Source organism: Oxyura jamaicensis, chromosome 4 (assembly GCF_011077185.1).
Source record: "Oxyura jamaicensis isolate SHBP4307 breed ruddy duck chromosome 4, BPBGC_Ojam_1.0, whole genome shotgun sequence".
Lineage (NCBI taxonomy): Eukaryota > Metazoa > Chordata > Aves > Anseriformes > Anatidae > Oxyura > Oxyura jamaicensis.
In genome coordinates this window covers 10,376,108-10,393,591 of record NC_048896.1, presented here as the reverse complement: position 1 = coordinate 10,393,591, position 17,484 = coordinate 10,376,108, and the positions used below count along the sequence as shown (strand labels likewise).

At 59.6% G+C, this 17,484-nt stretch overlaps 2 protein-coding genes across 5 annotated transcripts; both read right to left on the bottom strand.

Annotated features, from left to right (window-relative positions):
* Nucleotides 1-8,610, bottom strand: FATE1 (fetal and adult testis expressed 1). 4 transcript variants are annotated; one of them, XM_035323932.1, is made up of 7 exons: nt 8,491-8,610; nt 6,490-6,745; nt 5,910-6,076; nt 5,184-5,275; nt 4,152-4,313; nt 1,846-1,924; nt 1-1,412 (listed from the first exon to the last, which is right to left on the bottom strand). In XM_035323932.1, exons 2-7 carry the CDS (start codon nt 6,677-6,679, stop codon nt 1,281-1,283), a joined length of 822 nt encoding a protein of 273 aa, XP_035179823.1. In that variant the 5' UTR covers nt 6,680-6,745; nt 8,491-8,610; the 3' UTR covers nt 1-1,280. The 4 variants fall into 4 exon arrangements, with proteins under 4 accessions (XP_035179823.1, XP_035179824.1, XP_035179825.1 ...); XM_035323933.1 differs by having other exon boundaries at nt 5,184-5,272; XM_035323934.1 differs by lacking the exon at nt 4,152-4,313.
* A 2,337-nt stretch (nt 8,611-10,947) lies between these two features.
* Nucleotides 10,948-17,269, bottom strand: PRRG3 (proline rich and Gla domain 3). The gene is made up of 4 exons (XM_035323937.1): nt 17,202-17,269; nt 15,743-15,784; nt 12,072-12,232; nt 10,948-11,855 (listed from the first exon to the last, which is right to left on the bottom strand). Exons 2-4 carry the CDS (start codon nt 15,747-15,749, stop codon nt 11,325-11,327), a joined length of 699 nt encoding a protein of 232 aa, XP_035179828.1. The 5' UTR covers nt 15,750-15,784; nt 17,202-17,269; the 3' UTR covers nt 10,948-11,324.
* Between the last annotated feature and the right edge of the window lie 215 nt (nt 17,270-17,484).

The window sequence follows — 17,484 nt, the reverse complement described above, 5'->3', positions numbered from 1 at the left end:
TCCAGCACACTGAAAGTTTATTAAAATGCACATTTTATGGGTCAGTGATTCCAGATTTAAACCAAGACATACACCTTATGCAGAAGTCATCTTCTACCCCTCCAGCCCGCCAATAATTACCCTCCAGGATCACACACAGTTTGATCACCTCCAAACACTTCCAGTCTGACCACGTCCCTGAGCTGCAAGCCACGGGAACCAGCTCAGCACCAGTAAATCCCGGTGCTCTCCTCGGCCCAGACATCAGCTGCAGGTTCAGACCTGCAATTACTTGTGGGGCACTTATTTATTAGTGAGCATCCACCTGACAGATTTATAGTCATGGATGCTTGATGCAGGCAGGAAAAACCCAAGCACCCAGGTCTGTAAATAAGCTATCAGGACACGTGGGTGACCTGCAGATCCAGCTACGATCATTTATAGGTGGCAGAGAGAGGCCCCCGTTGCCAAGACCTGTCCCAAGTACACAGGCACAGCTCCAGATGTGCTGCATGAACCACTGAGAGTCTCAAATTCCCCCCGAAGCCAGGTGTTCCTGGACACCAAGGAAGGCAAGAAGCAGCAGAGCTGTTGAACAGTGCTTGTTTTTAGTGAAAGAGCATCTGGGCCGAGACTTCCCCTCACCTCTCTTGTTGCACCCTTGCTGAAATCGCAGCTTGGCAGCAGACCTGGGAGTGATCCTGCCCTCTGGCACCAGCAACCTAACAAACACCTACCTGCTGCCCAAACGAGCGCTTTTCCACAGTCTGGCTGTGCTTGTGCTGTTGTTACGAGGTGTTATAATCCAGAGAGTCACCGTGGGGACGTTTCCCATTTCAGTCTCCCTGGGAAAAGGCCAAGCTTCTGGATAAGTCAGAGCTCAGCAGTGCTGACAGTCACTTTGGACCTGAACATTTGCAAACATGCTGCTGAGCAGCCTCCGGCGCCCTGAGAGCCCAGGAGATGGCGGCACAGCAGGGCCTGTAGGGATGGGAGCGCCCAGCTCCCCCACGTCCATCCCTCCTATCTACTCCTCTACCCCTTGTCTCACCCCACCACCCCCCGACACCCATCTCCAGCTGCTGCAGCACAAGGTCCAGCTTCAGGGTTTCACTTCTCCCACTGCTGGTGCTGAAGAGTGGCATCTGGTCATCAGGGCCCGAAGGACACGGGGCCTGCGGGGCCTACAGTGCAAAAAGCAGGTCAAGTTCAGAAGAAACACACGGTTTTACTGTTTGCAAGTAGGTGAGCAAGGATCCTCCCCTGCTCACGGTGGGCCGGGGAGGCTGGGGCACAGAAAGTCATCTCCTCAGCCAGAGCCACGTGTTGACGAGGCAGGCGGAGATCAGCACGGAGTAGACGAGGGCCTCCTTCTGCTGCCAGGCGTTGCACTGCTCCTCCAGCACACGCAGCCTCCCGGAGATCCTCATCAGCTGCAAGGAAAGCAGCGGGGCCATCAGCAGCCCTGCGGTACGGCACAGGAGGCTGGCGCAGGGACAGCGATGGAGGGAAGGAAAAATGGGGGCTGCCACCTCCTTCAGGTCCTCCCGCGTGGCAGAATTAGCAGCCCTACCTCAGACCAAGAGGGGATGCTTCAGGAAAAGGTCCTTCCCATCGGAAGAGTACCTGAACCATTCCCTGAAGGCAAGGTTGGTGGGGTTTGGCCATCTCCTGCAGCCCCTCAAGGGAGGGGCTCGGTGGGTCAACACACGCCAGCTCTCCCTGCTTTTCCATGAGCAGCACCACCCAGGGCTGGCTTGGCAATGCCAGCAAATCGAGCCTGAGCAACAGATCCCTGGAGCACCCTATTCCACCCTCTCGTGGCTTTCCCAGAAAACACCCGCAGCCCTCCACCCCCTTTCTCACCTGCTTTCTCATTGCTGCCATCTCAGCCGTGCCGACCTCCTCCAGGGAGCTCTCCGGGGCTGGGCCTGCCTCCTGGGAGCTGGGGGAGAAAAACAGAGATGCAAACACTGCTCGAGAGGTGCAATTATCTTCCTGCACACGTGGCACTGCCGCGGGGAGCCGAGCCATGCAGGCAGTGCATGCATGCCCAGGTCATACCAGCCGAACACAGCTTCAGGAGAGAGGAAACGGCACTTGCACAGCGCCGCCTGATTTCTTCTTAACCCCATCATGCATCTTTACACCCCTCCACCATGCACCCCGGGGTGATCACAACAGAACATACAGCACATGCCACAGCAGACAAGAGTAAAAACACATGCTTCTATTTCTTTAGAGGCCCAACAGAGAGAAAACATGATATTTACCCAGCATCCATTTTCTATATCCAGAGGAATTCACTGAGGATTGGATAAACCAGAGTTAGAGCAAGGCAGGCAAACACAGACCACATGGCCAATGCCAGACTGGAGGGATGGTGTCATTTACATCAGCGGGTGGGGATCCAGCTGGTGGGAAGCAGCCACCACCTGGGGGTGCCTATCTGAACACGTGCATCAGCGAGCAGAAAAGGGTCCTGTGTTTGCTGAGACAAGGATTTACCCTCTTCCATGACTCCCCCACAAGAAAGTGTTGCCTGCTGCCCTCGTAGCAAATCTTACTGGAAATACAAACAAGCATCCCAACTGTGCTACACTTCCTCCCATCCCTGCCAACACAGGGGCCACCCCTGGGACAAGCGGCTGCACTGGCCGAGGCTACGGATGAGCACCCCTGGAGACACAGCCTTGCTCCAGGGCCCACAGCACCGAGCCACAAAATAAAGCAGATGCACGGGGAAAAACCCAAATTGCCATGTTCAGCCTGGTGTTGCTGCCATCATAGGCTGGTGTTACATGAGCTCGTCTGTAAACCAAGGATCTCCCACAGGCACTCGCTGATACATCAGGGGTTACCAGCTGTCAAACACCACTCCTCTGGGGACCTCAGGAAGGGGGGAATTTATTCCTGTTTGCAACCTGATACCGATCTCACTGAAGAGAAGACAGAAAAGCATGCAGAGATCAAGGAATCTGCCTGAAAATGCATTTATGAGATAATGCCTCCACATAATGTAGCCACGGTATAGTACGAAAGTCACAACAGAAAGAAAATCCAACTCCCCCCAGCACAAAGCCATTAAAACTGGACACATTCTGCAGCTTTTAATTGAAAAATCCCAGCTGACACAGGTGAACACCCTTTGCAGCAGAGACTAGAAATTACCTCCCGATGACTCATAGCCTTCAAGAGGTCACTGCCATGGAAATATTCCAGTCTCCACCCAAGGCGAGAGTTGTTTTGTTTTGTTTTGTTTTAATACAAATTTCAGGATACACAAGTCAGCTCAATCAGTTTTTACTGCTGCTGTTGGGGGTACGAAAGAGACACCATATGCGTTTGAAATGATGCAAAGTACCAAGAAGAGGTGTTTCACAGTGCCTGGCTTCAAAAGGGAGATCGAGAGCTGGGGAGAGGCTCAGGGGTCACCCCACTGCATTACAGCAGCTCCACAAGTTACCTCCTGCCGTGGTACCACGGCTAAACCTCCTCCATGGCTGACAGGAGGAGGGAGAAGGTGCTATGCGGCCACTAACCAGACCAGAGAGCACGGCCAGACTTTGTTAAAGGTCACATTTGAAGATGTCCCTGCTTTTCAGTGTGTGCTGGCTATCACCTGGCAATGCCCACAGCTCCGCTCCAGCTGGGGAGGGAGGGAACGATGTGCCGGAGCGGTGCGGATGATGGATGCTCCCTCTCCTCCCTGTCTGCCTGGAGGTTTTGCTCAAGGAGAACTGGTGCTGTGAGTCTTCAGGAGAGGGTGTCGTGGTGACAGGATCTGTATTGGGCCGTTCGTCCTGGATTTTGATCCCCTTCCCACACTTCTCTCCATCAAGCATGCAGAAAAAGTAGCACCGACGAGCAGCTGAGACCCAGCAGTGTCACGGGTGATGTTAGGTCACTTGGGACAACCAGAGGACTGGTATTAAGCCAAGCAGGAGGTGCCAGCCCAGCTGGGTTAGCAGGGTGCACCCAGCCCAACCACACCAGGCACCCAAAGCTGAAAGAACAGGCAAGGAGAAGAGACCGGGGCAGCTGTGCGGGAGCATCCTGCCCCCGTGGCTCCCATGAGGGTTACGAAGCTCAGGCCTGGCTGCTGCCTCTGCAAGGCAAAGGCAGGTCTTTGCAGAGCGGCAGGGAGGTGGCTCGGGATGAGCCAAAGTCACCTGGATGGCGTCGGGTCCTGCAGGGAGCCCTGGACACGGTGGAAGAGCACCTGGCCCAGGAGGTACATGGTCTGGAAGATGTTCTGCATGGAGTAGATTCTGCCCGTCTCGGCGAGGAGGGGGAGCGGGGCGCTGCGAGTGGGCAGGGGGCACACGTCTGGCCTGGGGTGCACAAAAACCACGCCGGTTACTGCCTGGCCTTGTAGGGCGAAAGCAAAGGCTGGCAGGGCCCTTTGTCCCTACGACTGCTCCAAGCATCTCAGGGCAATGCCATCGGCACCCAGACCGCCACGTCAGCAGGTGGGAGAAGCCGCTCCAGCAGCCCAGGTGCAGAGGCAATCTCTTGACTCCTCCAAAGCCAGCCACGGCTGCACGGTAAGCAGACCTTCACCATCACACCTCTCCTGCCTCCCCCAGACAGACCTTGACTTCTTGACAGCTCTGCTCTGGATTAAGCTAAATAATTTTATGCACTGAATCCAGACCCCAAGATTTACAAGGAAAAGACCAACTTAAACCCCTTCCTGCTCACAGGGTACACTCAAAGAGATGAAAAACAAATGTGCTCTTAGCCCACCCTGGCTGTAAGGCACTGCAAGCTTCAACAGTCCATGCAGAAACTACATTAAGCCCTGGCACCAGTGCTGGAGCAGGAGAACACAACAGAAAGCACTGGGAGGAAGATGGGAAGAGCTGGAGAGACTGGGACCAGCCAAAGTAGGGGCAGCACCACCCTGTTGGCCCAATGACCAGGCAAGGACCAAGAGCGCTGCCTCGAGCTGCAAGTGGGGACACACTGTCCTGCATGTCTCAGAGGGCAGCACGTCACCCTGGGGACCAGCACAGCTGCCTTCCAACGCTGCCTGGCATGAATCTTTCCCTGCCAACACCAGAGGCTGCTTTCCAGCTTCGTCCAAGAGCCCTCATCTGGATCTGCCTCACCTCGGGGCACCAACAGGGAACATCAAAGCACCACGGACCCCAGGAGACGCCGCCCCTGCCCACCCCAAACTGCTCAGGGTTCGTGCTCACCGCTCGTGGCGCTGGCCCGGGCTGTGCAAGGCCAGCTGGGTGTAGTCACTCGGAATCTTCTCCCGCCGCGACCTGCTGCTGTTGTGGCCCTGTTGGCATCAAACACAGCTGCGTTAGGGCACAGCCTGCATAGGGTGAGCCCGGCCCCATGCCCCGGGCAGTCTGCGGGGTGAGGACCCTGTGAGCATGAGGGAAGTGATACATTCAGAAATGGTTCCTGAATTTTAGGGAGGTTAAAGCACTTGAGAAGGCAGAGCAGCAGCTCCAGCATTCAAAACAAGCCTTCCTCTACTCACGTCAGAGGCATCTCTTTGAATTAGTTTCCCACTAGGTTAAAATCTGCTTTCAATTCCAACACAACCCGTTATGCTGCAGTGATGAAACAGCTCCATCTTACACTTCATCCAGGAGAAACAGTGATTGAAAAGGGATTTCAGAAGTACCAGAAGGAGGTTGCAGGGGACTGCACCCACTTCAGCCCATCTCCTGCTCATAAAATGCAGTAGAAGATCTGGCTGAATTGATGACCCAGTGTGGGACTCTGTACTGATTATGGGGCAGAAACAAGTCCCTCTATATCCTTGCCACTAGCACCCTCTGTGGGGAGGAGGTAGCATGCTGGAAAATGGCTCTGGCTTGGGCCGATAACAGACCTCCAGAGAAAAACAACTGCTGGGATGCCCCCACCACCAGGACAGGCAAGCCCGGCTGCTCTCGATACAGTACCAGTCGTCTGCGCTTCTGGGAGCTCGGTCTGACGGCTACGTGCTGAAATGAGATCTCCCCTGGGGCGGCGGGCTGAGCTGAGGAGTCTGCGGACGCGTGCCACACAACAGAGGGGACCTTCCTTTGCTGCTCCAGCAGGATGGGCCTCAGACCTGCATCTGATATTTCTACAGAGAGGAGAGAGGGAAGCATTAAACAAACCTGAACGTGCCCTGTTGTCCTGAGGACAGGAGGGAGGAGAGATCCTCCCAGGTAGGAGAGCCTGTTAACACCATCCAGAGTTAATAGATGTACATCAAAAGCCACAACCCACAGACACGAGCAGTGGGACAGCCTGGAGAGGTGAGGACTGGAAAGCAAATGAACACACACCACTCCAGGAAAGCAAGTTTGGGGAAATGTTTTTCAAAGCAGGGCCATATATCTCTGCAACTCAAAGCAGGGAGTCTACCAAAGACCAAGAGGGAACTGTAAGAGATGCGGAAGGAAGGCTTTATAAAACAATCCTTCCCCCTAGAATATTAAAGAGCCTCACCAAACTTCAGCCACCCCAAAAAAAAAAAAAAAACTGGGACATTACCTGCAAGAGAGATCCTCTCAGGGATGTGCATCCGAAAGGAAGGAGGAACATCCTCGGCTGCGGGCTCCTCGTCCACAGGGCTGTAGCTGTCTGCCACCTTCAGCCTGTTGGGGACCTGCATCCTTTGATTGATGGCTTCGGTGAAGAGCAGGTCACAGCGGACTCGGTCCAGTCCCCAAAATGGCCACATCGTTTTTGTCTTCCTCAGATTGCTGCCAGCGCCTGCCCACGGCCACACAGGATGAACCACAGGGGCCTGGGGTTAAACACAAGGGGAAAGAAAGCTGAAGACTGAGAGCAAGCGGTAGCAAGCAGGTCTTCAAAACTGGCACCTGCACGGGGACAAGGCTCGTGCTGTAAGGCAGTTAAACACAGGCAGGAACAGCAATAAAGACAGCTCCTATGGGCTTTCCCTCCAGAAGTAAAGATTTTTGGAGACCTGGGAATACATTTTTGTGTTCACACACCTTAGAGGAAAAGCGAGGTTTTCTAAAAGCAAAACACATGCTTTGGTGATAAAATTCCAGGTTACCACAGGAAAACCTGAGGACTAAACTGTCTCCACACACGCTTCACCACAGGATCCCCTAGGGCTATATCCCATTCCCACACATCTCCTCTAGTGCCCGGACAACCAGAAGCTGAATCGGATGAACAGTGCCTGAAGCAGAGCTGTCGGACACCCGCCGCCCGCCCCGAGGGAAAGGAAAAGCACAGTCCCATGCCCCAAAAGCCCCCCCCCTTTGCTCCTAGGGTGAAATCTCCACCGCAGAAGGGGCTGCCAGCCCCCGCACAGCCCAGGCAGCCAGGGGAAGGGAAGTTCTTCCTCTTCAAAGCCTGGAGGGGGAGAACAGGAGGCGGCGAGGAGCTGGAGCGTGCAGGGGCCCTGCCTTCTTTGATCACGTCGGGGCCTATTTTTAGCACCCAGGTCTCTGCCGCCCGCATTTCCAGCCCACCAGGCCGCTCACGGCCGGCAGCGGCCACGGCCACGCAGTGCTGCCTCCTCCCCATGGAGCCTCGTCCCAGCACCCTGCTACCTCCTGGAGCCCCGTGGACCACAGCAGGCACGGCCCCGACACCCCGATCCCACCCCACGGCCGCATCAGCCAGGCCCCATAACTCCGCGTCCACGAGGGCGGCAGAACCGGCTGCGTGCCTGCAACAAGCAGCACTTCCAGCGATCACCTCCCTCTGTTCTCTCCTCCTCCATCATTAAAAAGCTTTTAATTAGAGACAGAAAGCTGCCCAGCGTCATCTGCGGCAGTTTCTGTCCCTGCAAGCCGGCTCTGCCCGGAGGGGCACTGCGGGATGCGGTGTCGGGGGCACAGCAGCCCCCAGTCTCGTGGGACCTGGCTGCCCCACAGGTCCCACGGGGGGACCTTAAATCCTGGGGCTGTCCCTAAAGGCACCGATCCCACAGGAGAAACCCGGGGTGCCCAGCCCCTCGGCCAGCTGCTGCAGCCCCAGGGAGCACAGGGAGTGGAGCAGCTCTGAGTGTCTAAGCCACTAGGGCCATAAACAAATAAAAGCTGTCAAAATCCGTCAGAATAAAGCGCTTAAGCGGCCGGATTTCCTCCTTTAACTTCCTTCAGAGCTTTCTCCAGCAGGAGAAAGCCCCTTTCTCCAGGGCCAAGCAGCCCCGCTCCCGTCCCAGCCTCCGTGCAGCGAGGAGGGGCTTCGGGCGGAGCCGGGCACGGACCCCCGGGGGGGTAAAACCCGCAGCGTCCCGGCCCCCCTGCCCAGCCCAGGCGTCCCTCCGGCAGGACTGCCCCTGGGGGGGGTCAGCAGCCCCCTGCTGGAGGCCGGAGGGGTCTCGCTTCCCCTTCCCTGCCCCGCGGAGGGGCTATGGAGGCCGCCCCCCCCTCCCCGGGCTCTGCCCCCCTGTGCCCGCCTCCTCCCGCCCGCCCCGCTGCGTGCCGGGGGCAGCTCGGGGCGGAGCTGGGGGGGCGCTTTTATTATTATTATGTATTTTTTTTTTAGCTGTTTAAGCGATTTCCCAACCTGGAAGCAGCAGCTCTTCCTGCCCGGGCGGCCGGCGGGAGGCGACGGCAGGCGGGACAAAGCCCTCCCCTCCTGGCAGCCTGCCGGGGCGTGCTTAAAGCCGCCGCCGGGCGCTGCTCGGCCGCCGCCTTCCCCGCGACAGGCGACAGCCCCGCTGGGCCCCTGGCTTCGAGGGAGGCCCTGCTGCTGGCATCTGTGGGCCGGTGTGTGATGGGCAGGAAGATGGCAGCCCTGGGGGCTGCCCCGCAGACCTTACCCAAAGCTTCTCTCCTGGTCCCATTTACGGACCCTGGGGAGCAAGCTCAAAACTGAGGGATAAAAGCGAGCCCAGGAGCCACGCCGGCCCCCTCCCGCCCCCATGCAAGCAGCACAGGGGTGTCTGCAGGCCAACAAGCCCGCACGTCCTCCCACAGGGCTCGGCCCACCTCGCTGTGGGACCCCGACCCGGCCCCATGCCACCACAGGAGCCCCCCGGTTCCTGTGAGGAAGCCATGGAGGCTGCGGCCGCCCGGCCTTGAGCTGTGCCCGAGCTAATCTCTTCTGCCTCTCAGTGGAGTCTGCAGCGATAAAACGATCCGTTTGGGATGAGCGGCGGTTGTAAACGCTGCTGAATGGGGACGGAGTGCGAGGCCTGACCATAAAAATCCAGTTTTGAAAGGGCTTAAAATAAATCCCACGCTGCCCTAGTCTTGCTATTTAAAGGGGATTATCTAAGAGGTTCAGGAGCGTGCAGAGGAACATCAGGACGAGCCGTGTGCCCGAATCCCCTCCCAGCCTTGGGGAAATCCCTCCACACTTGACCTCCCTCCCGGGGCCCACAGGACTCCCCAGAGCTGCACCCCCTGCCCGAGGAAGCCCCTGCCCCATGTGGAATGCCTGTCCCAACCCCACAGCTGCACACCCCGGTCTCCAACCCGTGCCCACCCCACAGAGGACCTCTCTGGGGCAGTGTCGCAAGGCCCAGGGGGACTTGGTGCCACCACCCCACAGCCGCCCCCATCACCCCGCAGAGCTCAGCCCTGAGATGCAAACCCACCTGCGCCCGGCGAGACACCCCCGTCCCGGTTTGGGGGAAAAAGTCACCCCGTGCCACTCAGACAGTGAGGGTTTTTTAATAAATACCTTTTTGCACAGAAATATACCAAGTTTTACAGAATACAAACTGCAAGGATAATGACTGCACATCAAAGACAGAGGATCCAAGAGCACCCCTCTGTCTCCCTCTGGTCTTTCCCAGCTCTGACCCTGGTGCTCGTGGCCAGGTCCTCCCGTAGCCCCCACACACTACGGCTGAAAGGCAGCGTGAAGGCCGGGGAAGGGACAAGGGGCCGGCAGCTGCAGCCCCCACGGGCTTGTGTCCTGCCCCAGAAACGGCCACACTGGGCTCAGGGACCTGCTGCGAGACATCGCTGGGACCGAGCGGGACACGGGCGGCCCGCGGACGTACAGCGGCCTTTTGGTGCTGGTGCAGACTGGTGCTGGGGTAAACCCCGCAGGGTGGCAGTGCCGGGAGCTCCTGGGCTAGTCTGGGGGGCTGGTGAGCAGAACCCCCTTCTCAGCCCATCAGACATTACTGGGAAAGGACAGCCCCATTGCGTGGACCCCAAAAGTGGCTGCCTAGGAATAGGGGGCACACTGGTCCCACAGCAAAGCACGTGGCTGTGCCCTGTCCACCAGGGCCACCGAGGGGTCAGGCACAGCAGGGTTCAGCTCTGCTCCTGTCCCACCAGCACCCCCAGCTGTGGCACGGTCAGATCTCAGCCCTCTCCCAGCACGCCCTCCACACCACGGCCACGGCCACCACATGCTCTGCCCACCAGAGCAGCTTGGAGGACAGTGGGGTCTCAATTCCCCCGCCTGTTCCAGAGGAAAAGAGCCCCAAAGAGAGGGCCAGAGAGGACAGAGAGGTTCGGGGCAGGCAGAGGGGAGGTTTGGCACATCTGCAGCCTCCTTGTGCCTGCACGCCACCTCTGGGGCAGGCACCAGACAGGCTGCCTCCAGGACGAAGGAGCATCCCCACTGCCTAAAGTCCTGCGAGCACCTTTAGTGGTTCCAAAGTTACTTACATCACATACAGGACCACCACAAGCCTTGCTCCCTTTCCAAAGGGATCTAGATCACAAAACACCTCCCTGATGGCTCCCTCCCCCTTCTCCGCAGGAAGGGATGGGCTCCCTGCTCCCACCAGGCAGCAAACGCGCACGAGGGAGGCGCTTTCTCCCCAGTCACAATGGGGGGGGACAGGCAGAAATCAGCACCACCCCGCCTGCATCCCCGGCTGTAGCGAGAGCACCGAGCAGCAAAACAGGGCCCAGTGAGGACTGCGGTCTCAGCACATCACGAACCAGCCCTGCTGACTTGGGCATGGCAAGGACCGACCCCAACACCAGCCCCACACATGCCTCGGGTCCGTGAGCTGGTGTGCGCGCAGGGTAAGGCTGAGCAGAGCCCCAGGGAGGCAGTGAGGCTGTTTTAATCGTGGGAAATGTTTCGTCTGAGAGCCAGTGAGGAAATCAAATGCACCATGGGGAGACCCCCGCGTTGAGCCAGGAACAAGCTGCTGCTCTGCTCCGGCTGCTGCAGCACTTACGTGAGCGGGGAGCGAGGCGAAGGAGATGGCTGGTAAACTCCAGAGCCATCCCCACATCCCATCCTCACCCTGCTAGGGGACAGCTGTTTTTGGTAAGGAGGGTAAGGCTACTGTGTGATGGCACCAAGTGACGGTACAAGTGAGAGGGGAGCCAACTGGCACCTGAAAGGGGTTCCGGGCACGGCAAGGGGTGGGTGGGTGAATGAGCATGAGTGTGTGAAGAGGCGATGGGGACACAGACCCGCTATTTGGCCGCAGTGGGGGCAGCAGCCACGATCTCTTCATATTTTGGCGGTGGGTCATTGTAGGAGATGCTGGTCTCCTCACTGCTGCTGCTCTCTGGGTGCCCCGTCACCTCCTCGTAGGAAGGCGGAGGGGTGGCACTGGACAGTCTGGAGAGGACAGAGACCGAATGCTCTGGCGGACAGAGGGTGCCATCCTGCTGAGGGGTGCCTCCTGCCCTGCCGTCTCCAGCCCCCCGGTTGCTCGCTTCTCGCTGATTTTCCCCTTGGCTCTGCGACCGCTCCCGGTACACCATGACCCTGGGGAGGCTGCGTCCCGTTCGGCTGGCCAGGTAGCGGTTCTGGGCGTAGGAAGGGCGGTGGCGGGTGGCCTTCTGCAGCTGGCACCTCCAGATGATGAAGAGGGCGATGACTATCAGCAGGGCCACTCCCAAGAGGGGCACCACCACGTACATAGCGTCTGAGCGCTCTGTGTTGTGCCCGGGGTCCTTGACAGAGTAGACAGAGTTGGTGTAGCCCTTCCAGAACTCCATCTGCAGCAGGAACAGAGAAGGAACCATCGTGTGCTGGCACACGCGACAAGCAGCCCCTGACCACCCCCCGGCCCACAAAAGAGGCAGAGGTTTTTTGGCTGCCTTGCAGCACCCTCACTGGGGCTGCGAGCCACTCTGCCAACATCTGGGCCAACAGTGGGAACCAGGTGTAAGTGCCTCACGCATCCACCGAGGAGCAGGGCGGCACAAACTCACCGTCTTCTCCTTGTTCTCGAACACCTCCTTGACCTCCTCATAGCTGCAGACCTCCTCGATGCACTCCCGCTCGATGGTGCCCTGCCGAATCTCCTCCAGGAAGCCGTTGGCTCGGGGAAAGCGCTTCAGGACCGAGTGGGCATTCCTGGCCCCCAGGAACACTGCAAGACACAAGGCACAGATGCTGGACGGAGACAACCCCACGCCTGGCCTCTGCCTGGCCAGGCTTCCCCACCTGCGGGGCTACAGCACGGGATTTAGGTGGAACAGGCGCCCCAACACCACCCAGCCCCGAGCTGCAGCTCAGGGTGCCCGCTGAGACAGGGCACAGCCAGAGGGGAGCTCCTGGGGGCTGCCCAGAGACACGCAGCACCGGCAGTGTCCTTCCACCAGGGCAGAGCTGGGGAGGAACACAGGCACCCCAAAGCAGCAGAGCCATGTGGCATTGCTACAAAGTCCTTGCTGGAGAAGTCTGGCCTCACCTCCTTCAGCTGGGAAGGGAAGAGGACCCAGGGCCAGGGAAAGCAGAGCGCCCAGAAAAAGGGTACTGAGTCCCCAGGCAGCTGGACAGAGCCCTCCAGGCAACAAGCTGCTTGGGCAGATTTGAGGAAGGCTTCTAGCATTCCCCAAGGGCTGCAGGAGAAGCATCCAACTTCCCCAAATCCCCAAGAGCTTAGCATTACCTCTCAGAAGAGGCAGGCCAGAGGCCAAGCAGATCTTCAGCAAAGCCATACCCCAGGCCCAGGAGCTGGCCACCACAGCCAGACCCAAGCAGTGACGTGGGGACAGCTCAGTCTTTAGGACACACGGGTCCTCCTGCGCTTCCAGGAGGGCTCTGGGAGGCGCAGGACCAGGCGCCCAGGAGGGCAGACAGCCTGCTGGAAGCTGGCACGCATGCTGCCAGCTGCTGTGGGGCCGTACAAGCACAAGGCTTGCCCCTGTACAGCCCCCAGAGAAACCAGCACGTCTTCTGCCAGGCCCAACAAGGGCAAGCGACCTCCACACTCAGGCAGAGCACGGGGATCGTGAGCCAAACACTGAACTGGCCTGAGCAACCTCTCCTCACGCATGGCATCACATTCTCCAGCCCTACTGCATCTGGGTGCGGAGGCCTCACAAACCTCCCTCTGCTCCCACAGCCTGGCAGACTCCAGCTCGCCCACATCAGCCTGAGGGATGTCCCACAGAGCACACGCTCAGAAAGCCAAACCAAGCGGGACCAGCGTTTGGCTGCCTGCAGGAGACAGCCCTTCTGACGGCTCTGCCCCCACATTCTGCAGGAGGGAGGCCTCCCTGGGGTGCAGGGAGCAAGCACCTACAGGACCTGCGGCAGTGCAGGGAAGGCAGGCGTGTTGTTGCCCAGAAAGCAGCAGCGCACGCAGACCCTTGCCGGATCCAACTGTTTGCAAGGCAGCGCTTCCCTAGCAGGGCTGACCACGCTCAGCTGTGGGCCGGCAGCGATCTCACCGCCTCCTTTGAGCCAAACGGATCCGTTCAGGTGGCTGGTCCACAGAAGCCTGATTGCCTCCTCCCCCCTCGGGCTCAGCCAGAGGAACCAACCCTCACCGCAGCTGCAGGACGAGGCGAGGGGACAGCTGGAGCCTCCCGTCAGAGCAGCTTGGCTGTAACACAGAGATCCTCCTTCTGCAAGGAGCTCGCTGAACGATCAAACGCAACGTTCATTAGCAGCCCTTCACCAGAGAGACTGACAGGTTTCCTTCTGCTTCGTCTTCCCTTTATCCCGCTTCTAAAACCAGGCAGCGAGGTGGTTGTGAGAAAATTTGTAAATGTCAAGGCAGGGACAGAGTAAGCAGCTACTACAGCGCTGTGCCATGCCGCGCCTGGAGACACCGTGCTCTTTGTGCTGTGTAGGTGCGTTTTCTCCGCTGTGATTTATTAATGGCTTGCTTCAGTGAGAGAGCTTGCAGAGGGCTGAGCCACCGAGGTGTGAATGAAGAACAGCATGAATGATGTGAGTCAGACACTTTCCCTTCAGAATCGACTTTATTATGCCTTTTTTTAAAAAAATAACAAGGACAACCAAAAAAAGCATCTTCAAGAGGAACAGAAGGCATCTCGCAGGAGGGCAGGGATCAGCTTGCCTTGGCTTTCCCAGTCAAGGAGCGCTGTCCTGGCTGAAGAGCGAGCAGGTTGGCAGGCCGGCCTTCTCTTGAGCCTCTCCAGAAATAGACAAAATTTTACAAAGATAGTATCCGTGCTGCAAATGTCCCGTCTTTCAGTGGAGAAGTCTGGCCTCACCTCCTTCAGCCTCTTTCCGGCTTCCTCAGCACCCCTTGGAGCAACGAGCTTGGCTGCAGATCTCCCTTGCAGGGCTCTCCATCCCCGCAGACACCAGTCCTTGAGCCCTTCCCTGCTTTGCTGAACTGGCCGCTACGACAGAAATAAAAACAGACACACAGACAGGCAGGTACCACGAGCAACGTCCCAGCTGAAAGCATGCTGAGGTGGAGGCACATGCCTCTTCCCACAGCCCTCACGGACCACGAAATGCCAGGAGAGCAGAAACTAAGTCATTGCTCCCTCCTCTCTTTTACGTGGAAAGTGCTCATAGCAGAGCAGGAAAACCAATGTCCTTCAGGAAACAAGAGCCGTGCAAACTCTTGTACGCAGCCTGGGTTCCCCAGCTCACACGAAAAGCCCAGCAGTGGCTGTACTGCCTCCTCATGCCTCTCCAAGCCTCCCCACACCAGTGGGAGCACCGGTGCTCGGGAAAGATTGGAGCTTTAGGCAGGGGGAGCAGGAGCTCGCTGCCATCCCCGCTAGGTTTCCTAAGGAACTGCTGGCCCCTGGTGGCAGGCAGGCTGGGCCATGCCTCGGCTCGGCTGCGCTGCCCTGGGGACACCCCCAGAGCTGCTTCCCTGCACGTGGATGTGTCTGGAAAGGGGCAGCCCGGGCTCGGTGGGAACGTGCTGACCACCACGCAGCACTCCTGCGAGTGACAGCCCCCCGGGTCAGCACAAAAGGGACCGCTCGGCAGGGGGCACTGCCACCGCACGGGACAGCTCCCAGGGACAGCAAGTGCTACTAAGCACCCAAGCTCTGGGAGGGAGAAAGGGCAGCAGGGTGCCAGCTGGGTACCCTCCTCGTTAGCACAAGGTTAAAACTGCCTTTTAGAAGCACTGTTTAGGGCAGAACCTACTTATGGTCTCTGCTGCCTCCCCCACCTAGCAGAGCGCAGATAACAAAAGGAGACATACCTGTCATCCCGGAGTCCTCCTCCTCCTCCTCCTGCCCAGCTTGGCCACGGCCTCCACCTTCACAGCTGGCTCCGGCGACACCCCGAGCAGACCCCGAGATCCCAGCCAGATCTCCGGCCTCTCCCCGTTCCCCACGGCCGTCCTCCTCGAGCTCCCACCACAGCGCCGTGCGCAGCCTCCGCGCAGGCTGCCCAGAAGAGCGAGGAGGGCGGGTTGAGCGCAGCCCTTCCCAGACCACACGCCGCTTTCCTCCCTGCACCCTCGCTAGTCTCAGCCCAGCTGAGAGAGGCACAAGGCAGGCAGGACCTCAGACCACGTTCAGGGATAACAGTCACGGCATCTGAGCCCCCAGGAAGGCACAGGCACCCCTTCCTTGTGAGGTGACTGCAAACCACTCCCCTTCTCCCCTCCAGCACCACTGGCACCTCTCCACCTGGAGCGGGGAACACTTACTTGCCATGCTGCCTCACTCGGCTACAGGGAGCTCCCACCTACCTGCAGGGGAAAAAAAACAAACAGGAGAGTCACTGACAGCTTAAGTTTCAGCCCAGCAGCCCCTGCAGCCCAAGCCCTCCACCACCCTGGGCCAGATTCATGCAGAAAGCAGCGTGGTATCTGCAGGACCCACAACAGCTGCCAGCCATGCGCTACCTCTTCTGAGAGCCCCGGAACCCCCTCTCCCCACCCCTGGCTGTTTGATGTGGCCTCTGGACGAGGGCAAAGTAAAACAGGCCCAAGCTGCAACCTTGTCAAGCTCCTGCCTTTATTGGAGTGCACCGAACCAAGGGTGCTCAGAAAGTGATGAGGACGCTCCAAGAAAAGGAGGCTCCAGAACAACCAGCACAGGACAAAGAGCGAAGGGGAGAGCCTCCCGTTCATGGGCCCAAGGCACACCCGACGAGGACACGCAGCTGGAAAGCGACCAGCGATGCTCTGCTGAGCACAGAACGCACATCTGGCACCAGAGCCTTCCCGTGCCTGGCACGCCTGCTGCCAGCAGCTGCCCGGGGCGGCCCCGCGGTATCTGTGCCGCGCCAGGACCCTGCCCCAGAGGCTGACATGAGCAAACTAGGAGGGGAAGAGCTGGGTCAGGGCAAATCCCTGCATCATCGGGAGATGGGATGAGATGATCCCAGGGTCGGATGCTGCCGGCAACAGGCTGGTGCTCTTCCCTTCCAGGAGCTCGATGCGCACAGGTAAAGCGGCCATCCTGCTCTGCAGCAACTTCACAGCCGTGCCAGTTCTCGCTCCTGCAACTCCTACCCACCATCTGCAAGGAGCACGGCCGGACTGCTCTCCCCACCGCTGTACTGCCAGCTGCGTAGTGGGGGGGGAAGGATTCGCCTCTCCTGAGGGCTGCCCGGCCGGGCTGGGGGCAGCAAAACCGCTCCGTGTGCCCAGGGCGGCAGCTCCCCCGCTGGAAAAGCACCTTTGGCACTTCAGAAACAGCACTGAGCTCCGTGAGAGGGAAATGAGCTGTGCGGCAGCGCGGGGTGCTGTTATGCAGGGGGAGCCTCGCTTGGTTTTCGTGCCTCGGGTTCTCACCGCGCCCGGGATCCCCCGGCTCAGCCCCGGCCGGAGCCATCCCCTCACCCCTTCGCGAGGAAACCGCGGCCCCGCGCACAGACCGGGCGGAGGGGGCTGACCCGCGCCCACGGTCACCCGAGCCGAGGGGCAGCAGCAACCAGGCCGCGCTCCCACCGCGCAGCGCTTCATTGAGCCAGCCTGGGGCGGCTCGCCGACAGCACCGGGCGCACCGCGGCGGGAGCCCGTGCACGCACCAGGCCGGCGCGGCGCCACCCTGGGCGGCGGCAGCCCCCCAGCACCCCCTGAGGGCAGCGCCTCCCCCCCTCTCCCCGCCGTTATCCCAGGAGCCTCCCCCCGGCCCCGCGCTCCCCCGCTCCCCCCGTACCTCATGGCGGCCCCGCCGCCGCCGCCGCCGCCGCCGCCGCCGGGCAGGAGGGATGCGGGCACAAGCCCCGCCCCCTCGCCCCCCTCCCCGCCCAATCGCGTCCGCCCGCACCGCCCCCTCCTCCTCCTCCCGCCCCTGCCATAGGTGGGCGGGCGGGCGGGGCGGGACTTGCTGCCGCTGAGGACGCTGGGAGTTGTAGTCCCGCCGCGGGGCCGGTGCGGGCCGCAGGAGGCGCTGCGGGGCCGCGGCCGGGGCTGGGTGCGGGCGGCCCGGCGGGGGGCGG

What these genes read in the sequence shown, in the direction of transcription:
- PRRG3 (XM_035323937.1), bottom strand. An exon ending in TCGAGAACAAGGAGAAGACG is followed by an intron (nt 11,856 to 12,071) that starts GTGAGTTTGTGC and finishes TTCCTGCTGCAG; the next exon opens with ATGGAGTTCTGGAAGGGCTA.
- FATE1 (XM_035323932.1), bottom strand. Translation starts at nt 6,679, where the DNA reads ATGTGGCCATTTTGGGGACTGGACCGAGTCCGCTGTGACCTGCTCTTC. An exon ending in TGAGAGGATCTCTCTTGCAG is followed by an intron (nt 6,077 to 6,489) that starts GTAATGTCCCAG and finishes TCCTCTCTGTAG; the next exon opens with AAATATCAGATGCAGGTCTG. An exon ending in CAGGACCCGACGCCATCCAG is followed by an intron (nt 1,925 to 4,151) that starts GTGACTTTGGCT and finishes TTTCTCCCCCAG; the next exon opens with CTCCCAGGAGGCAGGCCCAG.